At 41.6% G+C, this 25,770-nt stretch overlaps 2 protein-coding genes across 2 annotated transcripts in view; both read right to left on the bottom strand.

Annotated features, from left to right (window-relative positions):
- Positions 1 to 4,580: 4,580 nt before the first annotated feature.
- On the bottom strand, positions 4,581 to 8,695 carry ubc (ubiquitin C). The gene is made up of 2 exons (XM_083889309.1): positions 8,576 to 8,695; positions 4,581 to 7,178 (listed from the first exon to the last, which is right to left on the bottom strand). The coding sequence occupies exon 2, from the start codon at positions 7,169 to 7,171 to the stop codon at positions 4,886 to 4,888; it is 2,286 nt and encodes a 761-aa protein (XP_083745435.1). The 5' UTR covers positions 7,172 to 7,178; positions 8,576 to 8,695; the 3' UTR covers positions 4,581 to 4,885.
- Positions 8,696 to 18,018: 9,323 nt separating this feature from the next.
- sez6l (seizure related 6 homolog (mouse)-like) overlaps positions 18,019 to 25,770 on the bottom strand; it is a gene marked incomplete at both ends in the record, with an annotated part of 47,146 nt that continues 39,394 nt past the window's right edge. The window contains 7 exons of the mRNA XM_083908256.1: positions 18,019 to 18,048; positions 18,132 to 18,237; positions 18,953 to 19,067; positions 20,481 to 20,516; positions 21,763 to 21,957; positions 23,717 to 23,908; positions 25,017 to 25,211. Of these exons, the coding sequence (XP_083764382.1) occupies positions 18,019 to 18,048; positions 18,132 to 18,237; positions 18,953 to 19,067; positions 20,481 to 20,516; positions 21,763 to 21,957; positions 23,717 to 23,908; positions 25,017 to 25,211 (869 nt within the window). The remainder of the gene's footprint in view (positions 18,049 to 18,131; positions 18,238 to 18,952; positions 19,068 to 20,480; positions 20,517 to 21,762; positions 21,958 to 23,716; positions 23,909 to 25,016; positions 25,212 to 25,770) is intronic.

Raw genomic sequence — 25,770 nt, 5'->3', positions numbered from 1 at the left:
GCGAGTACAGTGAGAGCGCAGGAGATTACGCACAGAACTGTTACTACATGCTGCCTCCAGGTGATAAACACTGACTGTGTGTCCACGGGCGTCATTATCACAGCCCAGCAGTGCCGCCTTCAAAATAAAAGCACGGTTTGACAGTTATGGAGAGGTTGTGGGAATATGGCAAACAACCAGTTTGGATACATTATATCGCATATTATATAACAAATAATTTTCATTTAAATGAGAAAATTAACATTTCAGTTACACTCTAATAAAAAAAATAAAAATAATTAAAAAAAAAAGTTGAGAAAACTCTTAAGTTCAAGGCAACTTGATACAATCAACTCTCTTTTCAAACAGTTTAGCTAACCAATCTTGTTCAGATAATGTAAAAAAATAGTTGTTGGACTTTAAAAAAAATAAAAAAAATAAAAATAACTCAAGATCTATACAATACTGTTACATATGGAATATAAAATGTACAGTCTTTTAATATTTTCCAAATTTCTTGTGTCAATTTAATATATATGTGGATACACTGTAAAAAACAAAACAAAAAATTTAAGGCAACTTGCAATCAATTTTTGAGTTTACAGCTCAACAAAAGATATTAGGTTTATTATTTATTATAGGTTTTTCTTTTAAAGTTCCGTCAACTAATATTATTTTGTTTGACAATCTTGTAAGTTAGATTTGTGTCAACTCAAAATTCTCTTTTCAAGCAGTTTGGCTAACCAATCTTGTTCAGATAATGTAAACAAAATTTCAAAAATTAAACTGTTTTTTGTTTAAATTTTGACTTGACACAACTCAAAAATTGATTGCAGCAAGTTGCCTTGAAATTTTGAGTTTCCTTTTTTACAGTGTATCCACAAATTATCTATTAAATTGACACAGGAAGAAATGTGGAACATATTAAAAGAAGGTACATTTTATATTCCATATGTAACCGTATTCACGGGCTAGAATCTGCACTGTAAAAAAAAAAAAAGGTGAGAAAACTCTAAATTTCAAGGCAACTTGCTGCAATCATCTCAAAACTCTCTTTCCAAACAGTTTGGCTAACCAATGTTGTTCAAAAAATTAAAAAAAAAATTTTTTTTTAAATCTAACTTACAAGTTTGTCTAACAAAATAATGTTAGTTGTTGGAACTTTAAAAAAAAATAACTCAAGCTCTTTTGTTGAGCTGTTAACTCAATAATTGATTGCAGCAAATTTTTCGTTTTCTTTTTTTTACAGTGTGGGTAAGTGGATCTGGATCCCGCAACTTGGAAGATGAGGACACAAACTAGCGAGCGAAAGAACAAGGTTAATGACATATCATTTCCCACAATGCTTTGCAGCCATAGAGCAGTATATATGCAGCACTTCAGTGTTGTGACGTTGTTTTGTTTCGCACGTGTTCACACTAACCCTGTTCTTTCTCTCCTCTAGTTTGTGCTTAACACCTGGGCTGCAGGATCCAGATCCAGTGATGAGGCTATTAATATTAGTATTAGTAGTAGAACGGTCATTAAAATTGATATCAGTATATTGTTTTCAACAATTTATGCTACCGTTTATGTACATAACAGTATAATACTATACAACTGATTCAGAACTGAACGTAATGCGATTGTTATATACGAGCTAACCTAAATGGTAACCACTTCCTTGCTCCTCCAGAATCAGGTCGAACAACCTGTCGATTGTGGAGAAAGAGAGCGAAGAGTGAGAAACCTGTCACTTCACAATGAGGACATCGGTCCTTTTTGTCTCTCGGTTGCAGGAATAACTCGTTTTTCAAACTCAGCTTCCGGATCATGGCGTGTAGAAGCTGAATCTCACCATAGGCATTGAAGTTGTTGACCCTTTTGGGCAAAACAAGTTAAACGGCCACACGTTTATTAGCGTATATTCCCCGTTAGCGATAAGACGTTTAACCTTTAACACTCTTAAGGTTTTTTTCAGGGAGCACCGCTCGTTCTCCAACAAAACAAAAACAAACAAAAAATCTCCACTGACCTGAAACACCAGTTGGTCTCGCTCCATGAGGAAACATGTGATCCGCGCATCTGAATAGTTTTAGTTCTGCTTTTGAGGAGTTTCCCGTCCCCGTTCATTTGAAAACGAAGCACAGAACAGAACAGAACAGTGGGATCATTGATTGGGGAACTTTTTCAAGATTCGGTCTGTGGTCGACGAAAAAGCCTGACGTCCCACTGGTATCACATGACCTTTATTTTGAACCTGTACGTGAACATGAAAATCTCCATTACCCAAAGGCAGTCTGCAAAATATTCTCCTTTAAAGGGCAGGATTTACAGCTGCAATCCTTCATCTGGAAACAGGCTTTAAATTACCTTGGGTTTTTAGTTCTGTTCCTGGTTTCCTGTTTCATTTTGTGTATCTTCTTAAGTTTGACTTCCTGTCCTGTGTTAAGATAAAATAAGAAAGTTCATTATTCACATTGACACAGCAGCAAAGACAAGATAATAAATAATAAACATGCATTTACAAGAAAGTACAATATATAAAGATATAGGAATATACATATATTAAAGACAGTTTCCAGAATATGGGCTTGATACAGATTGAAAGTGGGATATATATTGCACCCAGTGTCAGTCCCAAGCCCAAATAAATAGTGATAAATTTAAAAACAATCACTATCTTACATTGCAGACGATCTGAAAATAGCTTTAAAGGTACATTACACCAGTTGTTGCTCCCTTTGTAATGATTAAAGGTACCAGAACGTACAGATCCGAAATCAGTTTAATAAAAACCCAACCAGGAAGTCATGATCGGATTGATTTGTTTATACAAATACCGATCCAAATGACTTGTGTACATGTAAACATAGCTAGCATTAAGCAGAAGAAGGTGAATCACGTGCTAGTAGCTGTATCCCGTTTACCACCATTCCATTTCTGTTCTGCAGAACAACATCGTTAGAATGAATTGAACGCTGGGCTTTAGTCATGGAACCTTCTGATTTTTAGGTCGTTTGAAAGAGATTAACTGGGCAAATTATCCTCCAGCGTGAAGGATTAACAGATTCGATTTTTAACATCATCTGATGCGTCAGAGTCTGAACAGTAATCGGGGCGAGGAGCAGCCGTGACGAACGGCTCAGGAACACGCCTCGCTGCGAGTAGGTCACGGTTTGTCTAATGGGTGTTTTATTTTGACGGGGGAAAAGCCGATTGCACTTCCTGCGAGCGATTTCTTTTCAGCAGCTTGACGGAGCGTCCGAAAGTGAAATCAAGTGACAGTAGTTGTGGAGATGAGCGAGAGGCAGGGCCGTCGTCCACACCCATTCACAGCTGCCAGGGATTCTTCATTTTGTCAATTCTATGGGGTTTTTTTTTTTCTCAATCAAAGTATAATATATATATATATAATTTATTAAATATAGTGTATTCACAAATATATTCTATGCAACGGCGTTTAAAACCAGGAAAGGTCATTACAGATACTTAATGAGGATTATCCACAATCTAAGACCGTATCTTGCCTAATGTCACAATCTCGATAAATAAATCATCATAATTTCATCATTAAAAAATGTAACTCTTTACTCAACAACACCCTTGCTGACCCCACCCCTTCAGTTTTACCATATTAAATGAATATGGACCAGTGTGTTAGTTATCTATTAACATCGCATATCGACGACTGACGAATCAGGGCCCGAGAAAACAAGCAGGGCATATTGTAAAGTTCCCAGAGAGATAAGATATTGTCGTTCTGACAAACAAGACGAGGCCAGGAGGTCCTGTACGTCCACAGATGGACGGACAGACACAGAGCGCTAGGTGGGTTAGTGCTAGGATTTTCAGGCCATCTGACATTACACAACAAATTGTATACAAAAACAAAATGTTTATGCTAATCATTTACATACATCATGGTGCAATAATCAAAAAAATAAAAATCCTGTTTGCATGAATTATATTGAAAATATTTAACTTTTGGTGTTTTTTTTTAGATCATAAAATCAAGGTGCACCATGAATAAACCTAGCAATTTAAGGGTTAAGAATAAAAACAATACATCATATATATATATATATATATATATTATATGCATGTAAAGAACAGATGTTGGTCTTTCTTATCTGTACCTATTTCCCAAATGCAATTGACATGTCCTAGACCCCTATTATTTGTTTTTGTACATGTATGACAAAAATAAAGTATAAAAAAAGGGTACTTACCCTCACTGACAGCATGGCTGCACACAATGAAAAATAGCTTTTAGCCACATCAGGCGCTCCTAAGAAACTCTACACCAGGTAGCATTTTCCATAGCATAAGCATTTTTTTGCTAACGGAAGGGATTTCTGAGAATGTGATCTCTGGTGACAGCTGGTGGCTGAATAGCCAAACTACATAAAAGTCAAATTTGCTATCATCACCAAGCAGAAGAGCAAATACTTGAATCAATACACTCGAGTTTGGTATTGACATTTAACATGTGACTTTACTGATAAATTAGAGAAACAAACAGCAAATAAGATTAAGAGGACATTTATTAGTTATATCAGCAGGATTTCTTGCTTCCCTTTTAAGCAAAACAAAAAGACAATTGATACTTTTGGTTTCGACAACATGTTAAATAGGTTGAGAATTCAATGTCGGGCTTTAAAATCTCAAAACCTGAGGCCAGCGTATCAGATATCTATTTAAGTCGATTCAAAAACTGTCAGCAAATGCAAGTGAAAATGTTAAATCAAAAAAAAAATATTTTTTGTTACATCAAAAAAATAATTTAAAAAAAACAATTGCTGGGAATGCTGACTCGCAAGCTCAAGCACAACGAGGAATGTTTTTTCCTTTACTTTAAGAGGACATTCAAGGTCAACACTGGAGCAAAAGGTGGCTGAACAGGGGCATCTTCATCATAAAGAGCCTACTTTCCTCCTCTCAGACGGAGCACAAGATGGAGGGTGGACTCCTTCTGGATGTTGTAGTCGGAAAGGGTGCGACCATCTTCTAGCTGTTTACCAGCGAAGATAAGACGCTGCTGGTCAGGAGGGATCCCTTCCTTATCCTGGATTTTGGCCTTGACGTTCTCAATGGTGTCACTGGGCTCCACCTCCAGAGTGATGGTCTTGCCTGTCAGGGTCTTCACAAAGATCTGCATTCCACCTCTAAGACGGAGCACAAGATGGAGGGTGGACTCCTTCTGGATGTTGTAGTCGGAGAGGGTGCGGCCATCTTCAAGCTGTTTACCGGCGAAGATAAGACGCTGCTGGTCTGGAGGGATTCCTTCTTTGTCCTGGATCTTAGCTTTGACGTTCTCAATGGTGTCACTGGCCTCCACCTCCAGAGTGATGGTCTTGCCGGTAAGGGTCTTCACAAAGATCTGCATTCCCCCTCTAAGACGGAGCACAAGATGGAGGGTGGACTCCTTCTGGATGTTGTAGTCGGACAGGGTGCGACCATCTTCAAGCTGTTTACCGGCGAAGATAAGACGCTGCTGGTCTGGAGGGATTCCTTCTTTGTCCTGGATCTTAGCTTTGACGTTCTCAATGGTGTCACTGGCCTCCACCTCCAGAGTGATGGTCTTGCCGGTAAGGGTCTTCACAAAGATCTGCATTCCACCTCTAAGACGGAGCACAAGATGGAGGGTGGACTCCTTCTGGATGTTGTAGTCGGAAAGGGTGCGGCCATCTTCTAGCTGTTTACCAGCGAAGATAAGACGCTGCTGGTCAGGAGGGATCCCTTCCTTATCCTGGATTTTGGCCTTGACGTTCTCAATGGTGTCACTGGGCTCCACCTCCAGAGTGATGGTCTTGCCTGTCAGGGTCTTCACAAAGATCTGCATTCCACCTCTAAGACGGAGCACAAGATGGAGGGTGGACTCCTTCTGGATGTTGTAGTCGGAGAGGGTGCGGCCATCTTCAAGTTGTTTACCAGCGAAGATAAGACGCTGCTGGTCTGGAGGGATCCCTTCTTTGTCCTGGATCTTAGCTTTGACGTTCTCAATGGTGTCACTGGCCTCCACCTCCAGAGTGATGGTCTTGCCGGTAAGGGTCTTCACAAAGATCTGCATTCCCCCTCTAAGACGGAGCACAAGATGGAGGGTTGACTCCTTCTGGATGTTGTAGTCGGACAGGGTGCGGCCATCTTCTAGCTGTTTACCAGCGAAGATAAGACGCTGCTGGTCTGGAGGGATTCCTTCTTTGTCCTGGATTTTGGCCTTGACGTTCTCAATGGTGTCACTGGCCTCCACCTCCAGAGTGATGGTCTTGCCGGTAAGGGTCTTCACAAAGATCTGCATTCCACCTCTAAGACGGAGCACAAGATGGAGGGTTGACTCCTTCTGGATGTTGTAGTCGGACAGGGTGCGGCCATCTTCTAGCTGTTTACCAGCGAAGATAAGACGCTGCTGGTCTGGAGGGATTCCTTCTTTGTCCTGGATTTTGGCCTTGACGTTCTCAATGGTGTCACTGGCCTCCACCTCCAGAGTGATGGTCTTGCCGGTAAGGGTCTTCACAAAGATCTGCATTCCACCTCTAAGACGGAGCACAAGATGGAGGGTTGACTCCTTCTGGATGTTGTAGTCGGACAGGGTGCGGCCATCTTCTAGCTGTTTACCAGCGAAGATAAGACGCTGCTGGTCTGGAGGGATTCCTTCTTTGTCCTGGATCTTAGCTTTGACGTTCTCAATGGTGTCACTGGCCTCCACCTCCAGAGTGATGGTCTTGCCGGTAAGGGTCTTCACAAAGATCTGCATTCCACCTCTAAGACGGAGCACAAGATGGAGAGTGGACTCCTTCTGGATGTTGTAGTCGGACAGGGTGCGACCATCTTCAAGCTGTTTACCAGCGAAGATGAGACGCTGCTGGTCTGGAGGGATTCCTTCCTTATCCTGGATTTTGGCCTTGACGTTCTCAATGGTGTCACTGGGCTCTACCTCCAGAGTGATGGTCTTGCCAGTCAGGGTCTTCACAAAGATCTGCATTCCACCTCTAAGACGGAGCACAAGATGGAGAGTGGACTCCTTCTGGATGTTGTAGTCGGACAGGGTGCGACCATCTTCTAGCTGTTTACCAGCGAAGATAAGACGCTGCTGGTCTGGAGGGATTCCTTCTTTGTCCTGGATCTTAGCTTTGACGTTCTCAATGGTGTCACTGGCCTCCACCTCCAGAGTGATGGTCTTGCCAGTCAGGGTCTTCACAAAGATCTGCATCTTGACACTGTTAAATGAAAATAAATGGAAGAAAACTATCACGTTTTACTCATATTAGCAGTAGCCAAAAGTTGAATGTGCCACACACTTAAACAATAAATATAACACAACTTTAGGTACACGTATCAAGTCCAAGTTGTCTGTTTGTGCTTTTCTTCATAGGACACTGATGTGACTGATGTATTATGTGCTAGATCACAGATTTTACTGCATGGAATAAAAGATTTTGTGCGGTTACTGAGGGGGTTGTCGCTATTCTGGGGTGTATCCTGGAGGGGTGAATTGTATAATATTTGTGTACAACTGTTTTTGAATTGTGCCAATATCGACAACTCAAAATGTGCTGCAGATGATGAAACAATAATAATGATAATAATAATAATAATAATACAGAACAGGAACACAATAATTGTAAGTAGAGCTGCAACTAACGATTATTTTTGTAATTGATTAACCTGTCGATTATTTTCTCGATTAATCAATGAATCAGTTGGTCCATAAAATGTCAGAATACGTAAAAAAAAAAAAACATTGATCAGTGTTTGTCAAACCCGGAAATGACAACGTTCTTGAATGTCTTGTTTTGTCCACAAACCAAAATGATTCCGTTTTAATGATTTCGTTGTTATATGGAGCAAAGAAACGAAGAAAATATTCACATTTAAGAAGCTAAACAATCAGAAATTGTTTTACTCACGAAAAAAGAGATTCAAACCGATTATCAAAATAGTTGGCGATTAATCGTAAGTGCTTCGTAGTTTCATCTGCAATTTCGCTGAAAACACGCTAGTACTCAGTTTACTTAATTATTCCGATTAAAGTCGACCTAAAGACACGATAAAAGTCTAAAAAAACAAATACAACAGCATTTAATTATCCAAAATGGCTGCCTGTTATTAACAGATACCAAACAGTCACAGTTGCTAAGCTAGCAGGCGACGTCGCCCTCGCTAATTAACCGAATAAACATCATTTAACTGAACAGCGGAAAAACATGGGAACCACAGTTTAAACCGTTTTTATATCTTGACTCGAAATACTTCAATATAGTTATTCGGTGACATTTTCTAAACCCTTTTCATTGACGTCGGTCAGCTGCTAACACACGGCTGTGAAAGCTACGAGCTAATGTTGTCCCGACGTCGCCGTCGTTGTGATTTACTGTGGCGGAAGTGCACGCGCGTGTCTATGTTATTATTGTATTAAAAAACACTTGTGTTTCGAATTAAAGTTTTAAATATACATTTTTCGGACCAAATAATAACAATAAAAAAAGCCAAATTCTGATGAATGCTGCGTTTTGAGAGCAACAGGTCTTTCGTCGCAATGTTTTCAACATTTTCAACACACGCAGCATCTCATAACGACACATAATCTAAGCGGGTGAAAATTCAGATTACTTACAAAATTGCTTTTCAAGCGATGTTCGTGACTAATAAGTTTCCTCTGGACGATGGACGTGAATGATTCAGCAAATAAATGACGACTCGGATGCTGCTGCTCCGCCTGCCTTCACTCTTCTTTTACTGACCTCTTTTGGCGCACAAGCACATTAGCGCCATCTACTGACCTGGAGGATGGATCCAATTGCACCTGACTGCAAGTACGCAGATCAGGGATGGGCTAAATGTGGGCGTGGCTAAACGTTTGACCCCGCCCGCTAAACGTTTGATTCAGCGCGAGTGACATCTGGTGGCGGAGATCAGGCAGCACATACTCAAACGTCAATGCAGTATAATTTTATTTATATATATATATAACTTTACTCTGAAAAACAGAAAAAAAAATAATGGGAAAAACGGGGGTGGGGAAAAATTTGCACGAAAAACAAAAAAATTACTCAGAAAAACAGAAAATAATAACTCAGAAAATCAGGAAAAAAATTAGAAAAACAGAAAAAAAAATGTTTTTTTTTAAATCAAACCGAAAATTAATTACTGAGAAAAACAGGAGTTTGTTTTTTTTCAAGTGAATGCAATATGCTACCGTAATATATAAAATATTTGCTTCTAGTTTAAAAAAGGGATTTACAAAACAACAGCCAGGAATTAGTGAGCAAAATGTTTTTACAGTCGCTCAAATATGCAAATATGGCCGATTATGCCACTTGGAAAATATGGACTTTTATTTTGAAATTTCTCCACATAGTAGTAGAGTAAAGATACTTTGATCTTTTAAAAAAAAAGTTTGCTTCAAACAAAAAAAACTTCACTTCAATCAAAGCAATTTTTTGAAAAACTTTTTTTCTTTAATTAGTAGGTTTTTTTTGATTGAAAATATATATTTTGATTGAATAACAAAGACACAAATCTACCTCCATACATATTTGGACGTAAATATCAAAATCTGTTGTTGGTGGTTAATAAACCAGCACGTAGAAGCTCTTTACCCGAAATTATATTTGTAATATATTTATTATAGTTATCCATGGATTTTCAAATTTACTGTTTTACAAAAAGAAAATTGCACATTATTTCTTGATTAAGATGACAAATTGTCACATTATAATTATTTACTTGCATTCCTGAACAGAACATTATTAATTATATGTATATATTCCAATTTTTGCATACATATGTACATGTATACACAATATATATGTGTATGTATGTGTGACGCGCAGTTGAATTGGTCTCTGCTGACACCTGGTGGCTGAATAGCTAGGCTACGCTACAAATTACACAAAAGCCCTTCACTGAGCAGGAGAAAAAATATATATAAATATATATATTTTTTAATCAATAAATGAAGTTTGATGTAACACAGAGTTAATTAACTGAAAATCGACAAAACAAACAGCGAGTAACTGTAGGATCCAGTTTATTTATTTATTTATTATATGAATGGAACTTTCAAAGATGCTACCCTTTTAAACTTACTGGAATGACTGAAATTGCAGGACACGGCATTTCAGCACGAGAACTAAAGGTTGATTGACAGCGGCATTTTCATAAGGTTCAGAGTTTCCTCCTCTCAGACACAAAACAAGGTGGAGGGTGGACTCCTTCTGTGTAGTATAGTCAGAGAGCATGCGCCTATCTTCTAACTGTTTACCAGCAAAGACGAGATGCTGCTTATCTGATCTGATCTGGGATTCCTTCCTTATCCTGGATTTTGGCCTTGACGTTCTCAACAGAATCCCTGGGCTCCACCTCCAGAGGGACGGTCTTGTCAGACAAGGCCTTCACAAAGATCTGCATTGCCCCCTCTAAGACGCAAGACAAGATGGATGGTGGACTCCTTCTGGATGTTGTAGTCGGAGAGGGTGCGACCATCTTCCAGCTGTTTACCAGCGAAGATGAGACGCTGCTGGTCTTGAGGGATTCCTTCTTTGTCCTGGATTTTGGCCTTGACGTTCTCAATGGTGTCATTCAGCTCAATCTCCAGCGTGATGGTCTTGCCCGTCAGGGTCTTCACAAAGATCTGCATACCTCCTCTCACTCGCAGGACAAGATGGATGTTGGACTCCTTCTGGATGTGGTAGTCTGAGAGGGTGCGGTCATCGTCCAGCTGTTTGCCGTCGAAGACGAGACGCTGCTGGTCCGGAGGGATTCCTTCTTTGTCCTGGATCTTAGCTTTGATGTTCTCAATGGTGTCACTGGGCTCCACCTCCAGAGTGATGGTCTTGCCTGTCAGGGTCTTCACAAAGATCTGCATCTTGCAACTGTGAAATGAAAATAAACGGTAAAAAAAACACAGGTTTTATCAACCCTAATTCGAAATCAATATAATATCAATATCCTTCTATGTTTATTTAGTTACTATTTCGTCCTAAATGTGAGCACATTTCACTAAGAGGTGCAACACTGCCCTCCCTACACTCTTACAAATAAGGGTTCCAAAAGGGGTCCTTTCTACAAGGGCTGAGGTTCTACCTGGAACCATTTGCTTCTGAAAAACCCTGTTCCGAAGAAAGGGTTCTTGGTAACACTTATGGTTCCAGTAAGAACCATTTTGACCCAGAGAACGCCTAAAAACCCCTTTCGTGAATAAAGGGTTTTAAAAGGGTTATTGGTGGTACCCTCCAAAAGGGTAGGGAGCCAAAATGATAGGTTCTCCTATGATAATCCGTTCTGGATTATCGCGCGATCTTTCGTGAATACCGCTGGCTCCCAAGGCACCGCCGCGCTGCCGTAACGCGCCCAGTGGGGATTGACTCTGGGCAAGAGGACGAAGCAAAACCGCTAACGCGCCCGGTGGAAATCCGCCTTAAGAGTGTAGTTCGTGAGTCCTTCGAAACGCCCCCTTTGGAACAAGTCTGACTTTAGGCCACTTCGACACAATTCTCTTCTTTTTGGCGCCGTACACCACTACGTTGGATTTTGAAACGACGACGACGCAAGTAAAGTAACGATGACTTACTTTAGTGAGTAACCTGAGCGAGTTTGAAGCCTCTCAAGTGACCCCGTCGGAACAGTTTCGCGACTGAACAGATGAACGGTTTAAACTATCACGTCCCCGAAAAGAGTTCACAGTTCACAGGCTATCGGCGACGCCTCATATAATGTCCGAATTTTGGCGCTTTAAAAAAAAAACTGGCCGCTAAAAGAAATCTCGTTTCACTGCTGCCTTTGATGACTTTGACTCCTGTGAAGCGGCCGACACAGATGGACACAAAGGAAGTTCCAACTCACAGGCTGAGCATCAGCATCCATCACGTGCGCGAGACAAAGTGACGCATTAGAGCGCTAACGCTAACTGTTGCATTAGTGACAGATGAGTTCCTGATGGATTGAGATAACATCCCCATTACAATACATAAGAGCTCACATTACTTACGGGCAAATTGTTTCCAGATGATATATTTGATTGGTCCAATGCGATGGTGCAACGCTGCCTTCCACAGGGCAAAGTCCTTCGAAATTCTTCAACACAGTCCAAGCGCAATTTAAAGTTTCTCAAAAGCTTTCCTATTAATTCGGGTCAGGCTTTACAGCGAGAGGCAATTTAACGACGCTGCGCTCCACATTCAGCATCAGTACTTACGATCCTTTCTTTGATCTTTGATCTTTGATCTCTTTGTTTGAGTTGTCTGCCTTTGATATGCCCCATTTTCTATGGGAGAAAAAAATGCATCCAAAAAAAACCCCGGAATGACAAGAAAATGGAAGTGCTACATTTTGACTGATCTGTTGAAATTGAATAGACATTAATAACTTGTGCAACATGTGCATTTCCTCAGAAAATGCAATGGGAAATTTTGAATATATGGGATGTTTGATGTTTTTACATCATTCATTTATAATAATAATAATAAACATATTCATTTTAATTACTAGGTAGTAATGGAGAAACCACTGAATCAGTTGTGTTGAAATGGTTGAAACGTCTGTGTTTCAATTGAATGTGGTGACATCTGGTGGCCAACCTTCAACATAGCATTTGCATGGAAACAGTGAGGCACTGTTGTGTTTAACAATAAAGTTTTTTTTTTTAGTTTTTTTTTTTAGCTAAGATAAGATAGTCCTTTAAATCATCACAGCAGAAAAGACAGTTAAGATAAAGATAAATCAATAATATGTGGAAATAATATCCACATATGTCAAAGTACACTATGGAAAGATATTGATAATTAATTAATTAATTAATTAATTAATTAATAAATAATTAATAAATAATTAATTAATTAATTAATAATTACTTCATTATTTAATTAAACAGTTTATTAACAAATTAAAAGATTAATAAAAAATTATAAGATTAATAAAAAAATTAAAAACAATTAATTAATTAAACAATTAATTAATTTATTTATTAAAATAAAAATTATAAAAATTAATTAATAATACCACTATAAAATGTTAAAATGGAATGTACCTTAAAGACAGTTACCAGCACAGTATGGGCTTGTATTGCGTGGGAGCCAGAGGTGTGATGAAAGTATACAATATGCATGTACAATATATCATGTTCAACCCTGCTATACTAGCAGGGTTGAACATGATATATTGTACATGCATATTGCAGTAGATTGTGTAGACTGTAACTATAGAAATCCACGTGGAAGACTGGAAAATGTTAATATGGACGCGCAGATTGCGGCTCGTGCAATATACGTGTAACGTGAAATATGGTGATCATGTGCTGTGGCGCCCCCTAGAGAGGGGGGAGAAGCCAAAAGAAAGAAGATGCAGAATATGGATGTTTATTTGAAAGCGAATATCTGTGTATCTGAATCTGATCGAGTCAGATACAGGACTTTTTCAAGTTACGATAAAAGCCTCATGCGGCACCCATGCACGATTCTCCCCGATTAAAAGCACCCACCAAAAAGCCTGAAATGCAAGAAATAAACGTGACGCGTTTTGTGCCTCTGTTGACGCCTTTGGCTCATTAAACTTGTGTGGGTAGCGCTCACTTCCGTCAGAGCTTCTGAAACATCATCAGGCATCTGGTTAAAAGCGTCTCAGCAGTTGAATTCGCCGCAGCAGGAAAAGCCCCTGGTAATCACAATCATCGCAGGAAGCATTATCTTCTGATTAGCATTCACAAAGGCAGCAGAAGGAAGGAATCATTAGGACATTAAAGTGGTTTCGTGGGGTGGGGGGGGGGGGGGGGGGAAATGCTGCGGGGCAGGATTTGCCTCTGACTTATCAGGGAAGATGGCAAAGTCGGTAAGAAAGAAAGTTGCGTGGGAGCCAGAGGTGTGATGAAAGTAACGAGTTCTTTTTTCGTGACAGTTAAGAAGATTAAAATCTATTTATGTCGGGCGATGGTGAAATTGTGTTTTTGCGAAGAAAAAAAAATCGAAAGCAGTTGGTTCACAGATTCACAGGAACAATGAAAGTGCCGGGGCAAGAGCCGTGATGACGCGCTGTAATTAGACTCGCTCTTTGGATCTTAAATGACCCGTCGCGCATTCTGTTACCTTCAGATAGACGTTACGGTGCAAAAACCACGACTGTCGCGTTTAGACGGCAGCCCAAATAGGATTTTTAAAGCGGAACTAGACCGAAGTTCCTATTATCGCTGTTTTTTTTGGTGAGTGTCTGCGTCATTACCTTGTTTTATGGAGCCCTGACGGTTCGAAACAAACAGTTCAGCCATTGCTGAGAACGTTGTGTTTTATTGTAATCTCGGGGCTCAACGAGATCACTGAAAATCCCGTAATAGTTACGTAAGCAGCAGTTCTCCTGAACAACCGATCGTCCTGCTCCGGGCACATCCGGTTGCGTACATTGAACCGCAGAAGAAGAATAACGTCCGTTGTGGAGGTGTTTCACGAGCGACAGTGTCTTCTGACTCTGGGTCTGACTCCGGTTTAAAGTCATAAAAGGGACTGCGGCGGGGAGTCGTGACGAAGCTATTTTTAAACACTGTTAAAACAATGCTTTGATAATGAGGAGCAGTGCATCCGCCGTTCCAGAGGGGGGCGCTGCGCTTCTGAGAACGGATGTGCTGGATAGTACTGGCCAATCACAAGACTCTGTCTTCTGGGGGTGAAAGTTCACTCTGAAATCTCGCAGTAGAAAAACACTGTCAGAAAAGAGGATTTCTATCGGCTAGTTCACAGCAACTAGGAGGTTTTTGACCATAAAAACAAGTTAATATATGTAAGTAGACCTCCATAACTAACATATAATGTGCAACAGGACCACTCTATGTGACCTTTAATAATAACGACAATAAATATGTGTTTATTTTTTAAATTAGACCCTACAGTAGTTCAGATACAGGACCTCTACCAAACGGTTGAGACGTCTGTTCACGATAAACCTTGTTTGCATAATTCATAAAGTACAACATTCAGAACAAGTGCCTAATAAGTGTTAGTGAGTTCAGCTTGATAGTTAAAGTGTGGTCGACCAAACGGTTGAGTAGTACCTTAAAGGGTTAGGAATATCCAGATTGAATCTACCTTGATTTTCTGGCCGATTAAACCACATACAGAGGTGGGTTTTGATCCGATTTTTTAGCCCTCGTTTAGACTGCAGCCCAAATCTGATTCGTAAGCATTTCCGATCAGAATCTGATCTTCGTGACCGACTGTTCACGTTATATATTGCAAGGTCTAGTGAGGTCAAAGTCGATCTTACTTTACTTCAACGGCAACATACAGCGCAATTGGATCTCAAATAAAAAATAATATATATATTTTTTTAATATAAGTGCAAATCCAACAATATTATGCCCGAGTTTACCATTTACAGATCACTGTGGATCTACAAAGGCTCAAAACACTTGGTATACAACGTAATGTTTAGTTCAAATAAAGCATCATTTAAAAAAAAGTGTTGGTGTAGCAGCCCAAGGACACATCGGCATGTAGGCTAGCGGAGCCGGGAATTGAACCCACAACCTACCACAGATCCTGTTTTTGTTTGTGTAGTTGGAAAAAAATTTGCATTTTAAAGGCGCCATATGTAAGAATGTGGCCAAAAACCGTTACTACACTCAAATTCAAAATACTGAGGTTTTTTGGATTTCTTTGTAACTGGCAACCCGTGGTTGCTCGGCAGCTGAGACTCTACCGACTGCAATGATTGGTAGACGGCGGTAGGTGGCGCCACATGCCAAAAACATGATTTGCAGTCTGCAAAAGATTTTTGTTTAAACGCTAATATTTTGTCTGTACTGTTGTTGTTGGTGAGTTCAGTTTGTTATATGAACATTATTCCTGAGTCTCTGTGACATATTAGGAGGATTTTATGACCAGTTGATTTGGATTTAGTAAATACATAATGCACCTTTAAGGAATGGTGAGGGAAAAAAAAAAGTTGGGAAATATTAGCATTTTGTCCGCACAAAAATACGGCACAGAAGAACGCTTCAATATTTAGAATAAACCTTTTGTTCTTTTTTATTCGAGTTTTATGATTTATTTAGGGAAACTGTCACATTTGTCTTGTCGTCATGAAAATGTACATTTATCAATTTGCATAAAACATCACATATACAGTACGTCAAAATAAATACATCATCTGGTTGGGGCGGATCGAGCTCGCACTCGCACTCGCCGGGTCGGTCGGTCGACTTTACAGCTACGCTATTCACACGGCGAACCTCCGCAACCTTTCCTTTTAGAATCACCCGTTCCAGTTCCTCGAACAAACGCGCGCGTGAGAGGAACTTGACGGCAGCTGAAGTCATGGATTTAAATACCACATTTACAGCAGCTAAAGCCAAAAGTGGAGAAACTGGAGTTAAAGGCTTGGAGGCGACTGCAGACAGGAGGGAGGAAGAGACACAGTGTGTTGGACTGATTAGGAAGCACTCACAGCACATGAAACAAGTCCAACTCATGGAGCAACGGTGTGACTCTAGGGCCGGGCAATATGTGGATATTATATCTGTATCTAGACCTATGAGACGAAATATGACCTTAGGTTTTGGATATCATGATAGGTATGACAGGTATTACCAGAGAAACAACCTGTGTGCAGCTTTATATCCCCATTATTTTGTAATCCATATCACCCACCCTTACAGAAATATTGATTTCAAATGATATAGAAAAGTATATTGTGATATGATTTTTTTCCCCCGTATCACCCAGTCCTACACTGTCACTCAGTACATTTTTTTCCACAGTGCAGCACAGAGTTCTACACAAACTTCCAGCCTCAGAGGATTTATCTGTCCAGTGGATACATGTTATATATGACGGCAATGTGCCTGCTGGAGCCTGCAAATGATCACTTTTCCAAATGCTAACTGCTGTTAGCGCCCAGTAGCCTCTGTGGCCGATGTCATTTTCTGTTTTTTTTTAAGGTGGACTTAAAGAGATACTACTAAAGCGAGCGTTCAGAGACAGGGCTGTTTTGGCAGGGTGATTGAACTGCTGTGGTGCTTCATCCTTATGGTATTTTGACCAAAAAATATCACAGACATGGGACCAGGGAACTAGTTTAACTTGGAGAAATAGGATATAATATGACTCCTTTAAAGCTGACTGAGGTTTTTGTACCTGTAGTCTTATTTTTCAGTGTATTAGCTCCGTATTAGGGACAGTGTTCCCACTCAAGATCATCCAGGCCAGCTTGAGTCCAACTGGTCTGACTGAAGGTTACAGTGGATGCAGTGGTCATCTGACTCCGTCTCATTATCAGGGTGTGTTGGGTTTATAGTTAGACTTAGATGATCATTTATCTTTAATCCAATGTCATAAACATCCCTAACCCATGCCCAAACCAATAAAGAATTGAAAATGACCATATTAAATCCATAGTGGGCAGTTTAACTGAAAAAAGTGAAAACATAAAACCCTCTTTTTTTTTTAGGATCATGGCTCTCTATTATGATCTCCCCTCTGATCTGAGTATATTAGCAACATTTGCACCATTTGTGTCAGTACTTCATGCGAGCTCACTTTGAGAAAATATTCCTTTAAGAATTAGAACTCAAATTCTCTTACTGAGACATATTCCAGTCAAGGATTCTCTCTGTAAGTTGGAAAAACAAAAATATGAATTAAAAAAAAGTACTTCAGTGTCTTCATTTGGCATTCCTCACACTGTGTCTTGTCCCCGATTCCTTCCTTTTTCTCCTCTCGGTAACTCCTCGCCTGTGCCATGTTTACACCCTAACATCTCTGCGTTTCCTCGACGATCTTTAGGTCTTTTATTCTCAGTTAAATCCTACATGTCCCATCGTCTCCAGGCGACAATGTTCTAGCTTCCCGTCCAAAAAAAACCCACCGTGTTGTCAGACACTTGTGTTGTGTCGGAGGAGGAAAAGAACGGGATTAATTTCTGCGTCTCAACAGCAGAAAGGGGGGGGGGCTGGACGTCATCTAACTGTATTTACATCGCCTGCTCCTGGGCCGGAGAAGGAGGGAAGAGAGGATGAAGGAGTTAGGGACGAGGCGGTCGGTCTTGGTTTCGGAAACGTCTTTCGCGGGGAACTTCTCATATCGATACTTCGTATTCACGAGTGTCCTGCTGAGACGGGAACAATGTGAGTGAGATTTACAGGTGTAACGGACGGGGTTAGTAGACGTGTAAACGCGGTGGAAACTCACCCCTCCTGTCTCATAGAGAGGGTTGTCGAACTCCGTCTCCACAGTGATCTGTCGGTAAGGGTGAGGGTAGATGAGAGGAAGCCTGAGGTTTGAGTGATATCTGCACCTGATGGATGGAATAAGGAGAAAACCCATTAAAATCATGAATTCACTATTAATATTCACTGTATAAAAACAATGGCAAAAGGCTTCAGAAACTTTTATATCTAAGGAACACCCCTTTCACATTTGTCTATTGAAGGGGTCTGTCCCTCCAGGCCGTGCTTTCACACCCCTTTGTCTACTAGTCTACGAGTCTAGACATTCTAATTTGAATACACAAAAGGGCCTGGTATCTTGTGTTAGGAAAGGCTCGAGCTCCAAGACTAAGAAATTGAATTTGCCGTTACACCCGTCTTGGCTGGCCATTTGGAACACTCCACCAGGTCTCTGTCAGATCCTAAACTCATGGTGGGGAACAACCATTCAGTACCGCTGCAATTCTGAGAGAGGACAGGGGAGGTTTACATCCTTGCGTGAAGCCGACTGGAGTTCCCTAACATGCTTGTTGCAGTCTGCAGTCTCACCATTAGATGTCACTAAGTCCAAAGTATGCTGTTGAGACTCGGATAAGATGAATCTTTTCACCTGCTCAGTCAACCACATAATCAACATCTAAAACTCTGCCATTCTATCAGCATGATTACATAAAAGAGACGCCTCTCGCAGCAAGTTTTTGTCTTGAACCTGAATACGTGAAAAACAGCTGTTCATACTCTCATTATAAATCCTCTCCTGATCCCACAACAACACACTTGGACCTTAAAAGCCAAGATATTTACCGTGTGACGTAGACATAGGCGCCTCCCAGCAACACGGACAGCAAGAGGATGAGGACGAAGACGACCAGCGCTATGTTCCCTCCGTCCAGAGTGGAGCCGGCGGTTGCCTCTGCAACTGGTTAAAGAAAGAAAGAATGTTGGATTCTATCCATGTCCACACATCTGCAGAGGTCATTTTGACCTAAGCTTCACCATCTGTCCATGTGTACCCAACATTTGGTGACCCACACTTTCAAGTCAGTTGGTTATAGGTTCTTGTTTTGGTCGAAGAAGACTTCAAAACACTTCAAAGTAAGGTTACAGAAGGAGGTCTGTTGGTGCCCATGCCTGTACAAGGGTGGACTGAAAAGTTCATAGTCTGACTAAGAAGCCAGATAAACTCGCATTTGGTAGCTAACTTACTTTGGAAATCCTGGACAAAATTTGGCACCGGGGTGTTACAACACCTGCAGAAAAAGGGGTTTAGACCCCAAGGACACATGGGTCCTACATTAGCCAATGCTATAAACATCTCCCGCGAAGGAGTAGAGAACATTCTGAGCAAAGTACTTGTTGAAGGTTTCCACTTGGTGGGTGCCACGGATGGTTCCTAACCCAGTATGAGTAATTGAGGTCCACCACTTTGATCCAGATACAAAAAGGCAGTCCATGCAGTGGAAAGATCTGCTAATTATGACCGTTTTGGCAAACAGGATACCAAGGATGTCAAAAGCACAGCAACGGGAAGTATGTAGACCTCAGGAGAGCATGTGTCACATTTGACCATTGTTTTTCAGTCCACCCTTGAACAACTCATCGCTCACAGAATACAAGAACCCAGACATTGGGGCGAACTCATCTAGCAACAAACCCCTACAATCTGTACCATCTGTGTCCGCATGACCACAGAGGTCCACAAGGGTCATATATTTAGTCATCTGCCCATTTTCATGGTGGTCAATTTGAACCCTACATGGCCATTGGTGAGCACCCCTACAGTTTGAGTCCGTGTGCATGCTCCCTGTAACACAACAATCCCCAGTCCAGTTGGTAGTACAACTCTTGTTTTGGTCAAAAGAAACAACAAAGAAAGGTAACTGTGGAAAACTTGCTAGAGATAATGCAAGGAGGTCCACTGGTACCAGAACATGTACAACAACAGGACAGAAAAGTGGAATGGAATGTGAGCTCGAGTATGCATGTGTGGAAGGACAGACACATTTGAATGTTCATGCAAGCTGACATACAGTAGGTAATGACTAGTATGACCCAGGCCTGGATCTGACCTCTGGTCTCCATAAGGACCACTGGACCTGAAAGATCGACAAAGGGGGAAACGGTAACAAGTCCACTCGCATGCAGAGACAGTGGGAATGAGGTGGACAGTCAGGTGTTTGCTGATGCACACTGAGCAGACACATTAAACAGAAATGCTCGTCTTTTTTGGCTCGTGTGATGGTTTGTTTGAGGTGAGAATCACACAACAAACTGCGCCCTCTTTTCTGGTCACACAGTGTCACGTCACACCCACGTAAAGAGACAAACTCACCTTCCAAAGCATGGTTGCCAAAGCAGTTACGGGTGGCTGCAAGACATCATTCCAGTCAGTCAGTGCACGTACGCAAATTGACATCACACTTTTAATTTTAGTGTCCGTGCACTTTTGGCTACGAGTCTGCTTAACGTCACAGTTCGTTAAAATCCTCACCCATCACGCTGCTGCTCAAGCTTTCTGCTCTGATGTGAGGCACGTGTTTAAAGCTGCAGTAGGTAGGATTGTTGAGTTTTTCCATCAGCAGGTTATTAAAGTGATGATGTTTTGGGATCGCAGCTCTCCTCAGATGATAGACGGACAAACTCATTTCATTTGCAACGTGACCTGAGGCAGTCTGTCCATTTTCTGTTCCAAACTCTGCTGATATTACCCCACTGTTCATTACTTTTGATGCTGGAATCTCAGATTAGAATTGACTTTATTCATCCCACACTGGGGAAATTCACTAAATGCTATGGACCGTAAGGAGCTTGAACCGGTGCCCTTGGCGTTATTAGCCCCACACTCTATTAAACTAAGCTAACCGTTGTAGAAACTATAGACAAACTCCCTCGCTACACAATTGAACCCCGGTTTATTTGGTCTCATATACAGAAATCTCTGCTCTGACTTTGCACCATTGTTGCTTCATTCAATTATTCACTTATTCATTCATTTTCACCGATTTATCCTCCACACCGATGTTTTTGGGAATCCAAAAAAAGACATGGTGCACCATGGTCAGGTCGCCAGTCAATCACAGGGCCAAAAACCATTCACTCTCCCATTAACACCCACGGTCAATTTGGAGTGTACAATTAACCTCCGCCTGTTTTTGCACTGTTTTTATTAGGAGCCACATGAACAGGAACTGGTTGGGCATAGAACCCAAAGAAAACGCATGCAAACTCCACACAGAAAGGCCCAAACTGTTATAATTGGACCCGATTCGCACTATCCCCTTAAGACCTAAGAGCAACCTTAAAAAAAGCTGCTTAGAAACTAAGGACTTTGTGAAAACAACATCCTAAAACCTGAGGGTTTTCAGAAAAACGTTACATAAGGCCTTATCCACGCGGAAACAGACATTTCTTGCTTGAGCTCAGCTGCGATTTGAGTGTTTGGGAAAGGAGTTTAGCGAAGTGTCAGTTGCGTGAAAAGGAGCAGGGACGTTTTATTTCAGCAGGCAAGGAGCAGAAAAACCTGGTGTTCATCATGCATTTATCCAAGGGGTGCATAGACAGGGGAGCGTTTCATTCTATACATTCGCTAAAAAAACAACCTAGAAAAGGCTCACCCCTGCACAGCGGAAGTGGCCCGCTCCAGAACGACGGGTTTCCAAGGATGCATTTGATCGAAACCTCTCCGATGAGCTCGTAACCTTGGTAACAGACAAAGGTGAGTGACTCTCCGGGCAGGTAAAGCCTCTTGGACAGGACCTGGTAGCCGTCGTCAGGGAGACCAGGGTTTTCACAGGAAACGGACTCCTCGGCTATAGCGTTAAAAAAAAACAAAGAAGGAAAGAAGTAAAGAAATGTGAATGTGAGGGGGTTTTTTTTGCGTCAGAGCTGGACTGACACATGTGACGGGCTCCTGCCGAGGTGACATGACTCAGGGATAATCTCCACCCCCTCCTTTCAGGTGGCTGAGGGCTGATTGCTATGCTGCATTAGCATAAGATTTACACATCAAACGCTGCTCACAAACATTAATAAAAATGAGCACACACACTTACACAGAGTCCTGCATTTCTGGCATGCAGGGACGCTGTAATCTGTGTCAGCACAGGGGGAAGAGAGCCAGGTCTCTTCTTTTTCTTTTTTGCAAGAAAATCACACAAACCCACTCATGTTAGATCACACCGCAGCAGGAAGACAGCCTCTCATCTTCAGTTATAGCCGAATATGAAACTGTCTACACTGATGACAGTTTCTATCGTCAATTTACTGCCAAACCACAGGGCAGCTTCAGCACACAGCTCTTTGATATGCATATATAAATCCTTATAGACGCGTAGCTAGATATGGAAACTACTGTAGTTATTTCTCCTCACCGTAGTCCATTGAGAAAAATCTGTTTTTTTCAGCTTGTGGCTGCTGCCTCATTTGATTAAGTTTGCGTCACCTTTGAATTAATTGATGGAGGCAGCAGTGGATCAACAACGTTTTCAGGGTATTATTATTGGGTAAGCCCTTTGTTAAGTGGCTAAAATCTGTTTTCATGCCCCTGTTTGGGAGTAAAGTCACCACTGAATTTGTCAGTACCACATACGACCCTACGAACCACCATAGGGAACCACCTGTCAGAGTTCACTACACACTTTAAATTGACCAATATATCACAGGACCGGACAGCCTGCACATTATACCTTATAATGCCTCCGGCAAAGGATGCCGTTTACAAGGTTGGAAACAGCAGGAGAGGACATTATTCCAGACCTGCAGTATCCTGACACGACTTCGTGATTAACGTCCCTTCATCTTACTCCAGAGAGTCGCTGAAAGTTTACAAGAGACTCGGAGAGAAACAAATGGGATGCAATCTCGCTTTGTGACATTCAAGTCTGCAGTCTGCCGGGCTAAAGATAGCGTTGTTGTCACTGAACCCTAACCCTGCTAGCATCAGTGTAATGTAAATCGTTAGCTGCGTTAACGTTGCTGTCATTCTTATACGTTCCTATCGTTCCTCGTTGTTCCATGTGACACGGCAGTGATTCACCGCCACCATGTCTGTGGATCTGTGGGATCCAGTAAAATACTCTCCTGCGATTCTGTCTCTGACTGTTTTGGCATCTTGGTGCACAAAATCTATCCACCATCTTCATGTTTATGATGGAAACGGCAGTCAAGGTGACCTTACCTTGGTTGTTGTGTTGAGCTACTGGAGCATTATTGACAAATTTTTGAATGCAGGACGACCTAAGATTCTTTACCATGCTGTTCATCACTATTAAAGTTGGACTTGTGGATTAGATTAGCCTATTATTATCTTGCACTGGGGGAAATTGACTGTATGTTATGGCCTGTACAGAGATCGAATCCATGACCTTGGCATTATCAGAACCACGCTCTAACCAACTGAACTAACTTGAACGAAGATTTCCCATATCCCGAGTTAGGATTACAAGATGGCTGCCACCATACAAACGCTGCTTCTTTTACCGTTAACGGCACGCGCTGCTTGTTGCTGGTTTGTATGTCGGTCGGTCGGCCTTTTTCTTCAGACCCAACTTTAGCTTTAAGGATACTCACAGACACAGTGAGGAAGTTGAGATGTCCACACGGGAGTCCCCGGCTCACGGCCGTAGCAGGTGAGGGTGGCGCCACCCTGCAGGATGAAGCCAGAATTGCAGCTGTACTGAATGGTTGTTCCCACCATGAGTTTAGGATCTGACAGAGACCTGGTGGAGTGCTCCACATGGCCAGGGTCTGAGCAATACATGACTGAAGAAAAGACAACAAAGGAAGAGGGACATGTCATTTATATATATATATGATTACTTAGATACAAGATGCCAGGTCCTTTTCTGTATTCAAATTAGGATGTCTAGACTGAACTTGCACCTAACTAGGATGCCTCTGAGGGGGATCGGACCCAATACCTGCAGTAGACAAATGGGTGTGAAAGCACGGCCTGGAGGGGCAGACCCCTTCAACAGACAAATGTGAAAGGGGTGTTCCTTATGTATAAAATTTTAGCTCTTGCCATGCTCTGGGTCTTTCTTCATCTACGACCACTCGTGTGTAGATTGACCTTTTCTTTGCAAAGAAAATAAAACCTTGTCGGCCGGCAGAAGTCTCCATTTCATTCTTCACCAGCAGCAGCAGCGGCAGGGAATTTCCACAACACAGGGCATGACTATGAAATTATCATTGGTGTAAAATAGGTATCAGTCATTCCTCTGCGGAGTATCAACATGTTTTTTCCTTGTTCATATTTTCACCTGAAGCTGTCGAGAAGAGAGACATCATCTACATTTCAGTAGATCCAATATAAATGATCCAGGAACACTGAGGACACTGTGAATCCTCAGTGAAATTTTATGGGACCTCATTAAAAGCCCTTTCAAGCAATGAGCAGCTACTGCTGCCACCATTATCTCTCCAAACTCAGCATGATTCACAGCAGCCGCTACTTTCAACTGCTGTCTGAGATGATTTAGGTTCAACTCGTGTTGAAAAGGCACCAGCAGATAGATCTGTGCGTGTGATGAGAGTAGAGCAGGTGGAAAGCTTTTCTGGAGGTTTGTAGTGAAACTTAGGAAATCTCACCCCCTTGAAACGAATTGCAGTAACTCCACTGTGCTCTAATATTGGCTTTGCTCCAAGTAATAGTTGAACGTAAACGTATCTTGGGGTGAGCCATTGTTGGCACTACCACACCATGTCCACAGTTAAAGATTAAACAGCACTGTCAAAATATCATGTCCTACCAAAGAACAATGTAGCTTGGAGAAGCAGAGATTTTAATGTCCCCAAGCTCCTAAACAATACCAATCCACAGTCATAGTCACACATAAACATAGCCGTGCAGGACATTAGTGGAACTGACTCTTTTCACAGAAGGGTGGCTGTGAGCTCCAGGAGAGGTCCAGCTGACAGATGAGCGTCTCCCGTCCAACCAGGTCATAACCAGGATCACACTGGTAGGTGATGTGAGCCCCTCGCACCGGAGCGACGTGGGACGTGGTCTTCCAGCCGTTCTGGATCTCGGGCAGGTCCGGACAGGAGTCATTTCGGGACACCTCTGTGAATTTAAGAAAACAAAAACAAGTGGACGACGATTCATGGCCCCGTTATGACAGCGACATTGCTCATTGTCCAGGTTCGACTACAGTGAAGGGGAACGAAGCCAAGAGAAACACCAATACATCTGATTTTGACATGAAGCCGAGCTTCAACGTGTAAGATTGATGGACTTATTGTGTCATTACTTGACTGTAAGGCAGAATGATAGATTTCCATCTCTGCTGGATACCGGACACTCGCCCTCACTGAAAACACGGCCACCAGCAGGAATACACCCACCCAAAAAAAAAAAACAGATTTTAGCCACTTAACAGGTTGACTTCATAAAAAACACACTTCTATGATATATTAAAGACACCATATGTAAGAATGTGGCCAAAAACGGTTACTACACTCAAATTCAAAATACCGAGGTCTTTTAGGTTTCGTTTTCTGACGTAACTGGCAACCCGTGGTTGCTCGTCAGCTGATACTCCACTGACTGCAATGATTGGTAGATGACCATAGGTGGCGCCACATGCCAAAACATGATTTCAAAACATAAACATGATTTGCGG

This window comes from Microchirus variegatus (genome assembly GCF_963457635.1).
Source record: "Microchirus variegatus genome assembly, chromosome: 1".
Taxonomy (NCBI): domain Eukaryota; kingdom Metazoa; phylum Chordata; class Actinopteri; order Pleuronectiformes; family Soleidae; genus Microchirus; species Microchirus variegatus.
Note: the sequence above shows the minus strand (reverse complement) of the source record. Positions and strands in the feature narration are given on the sequence as shown.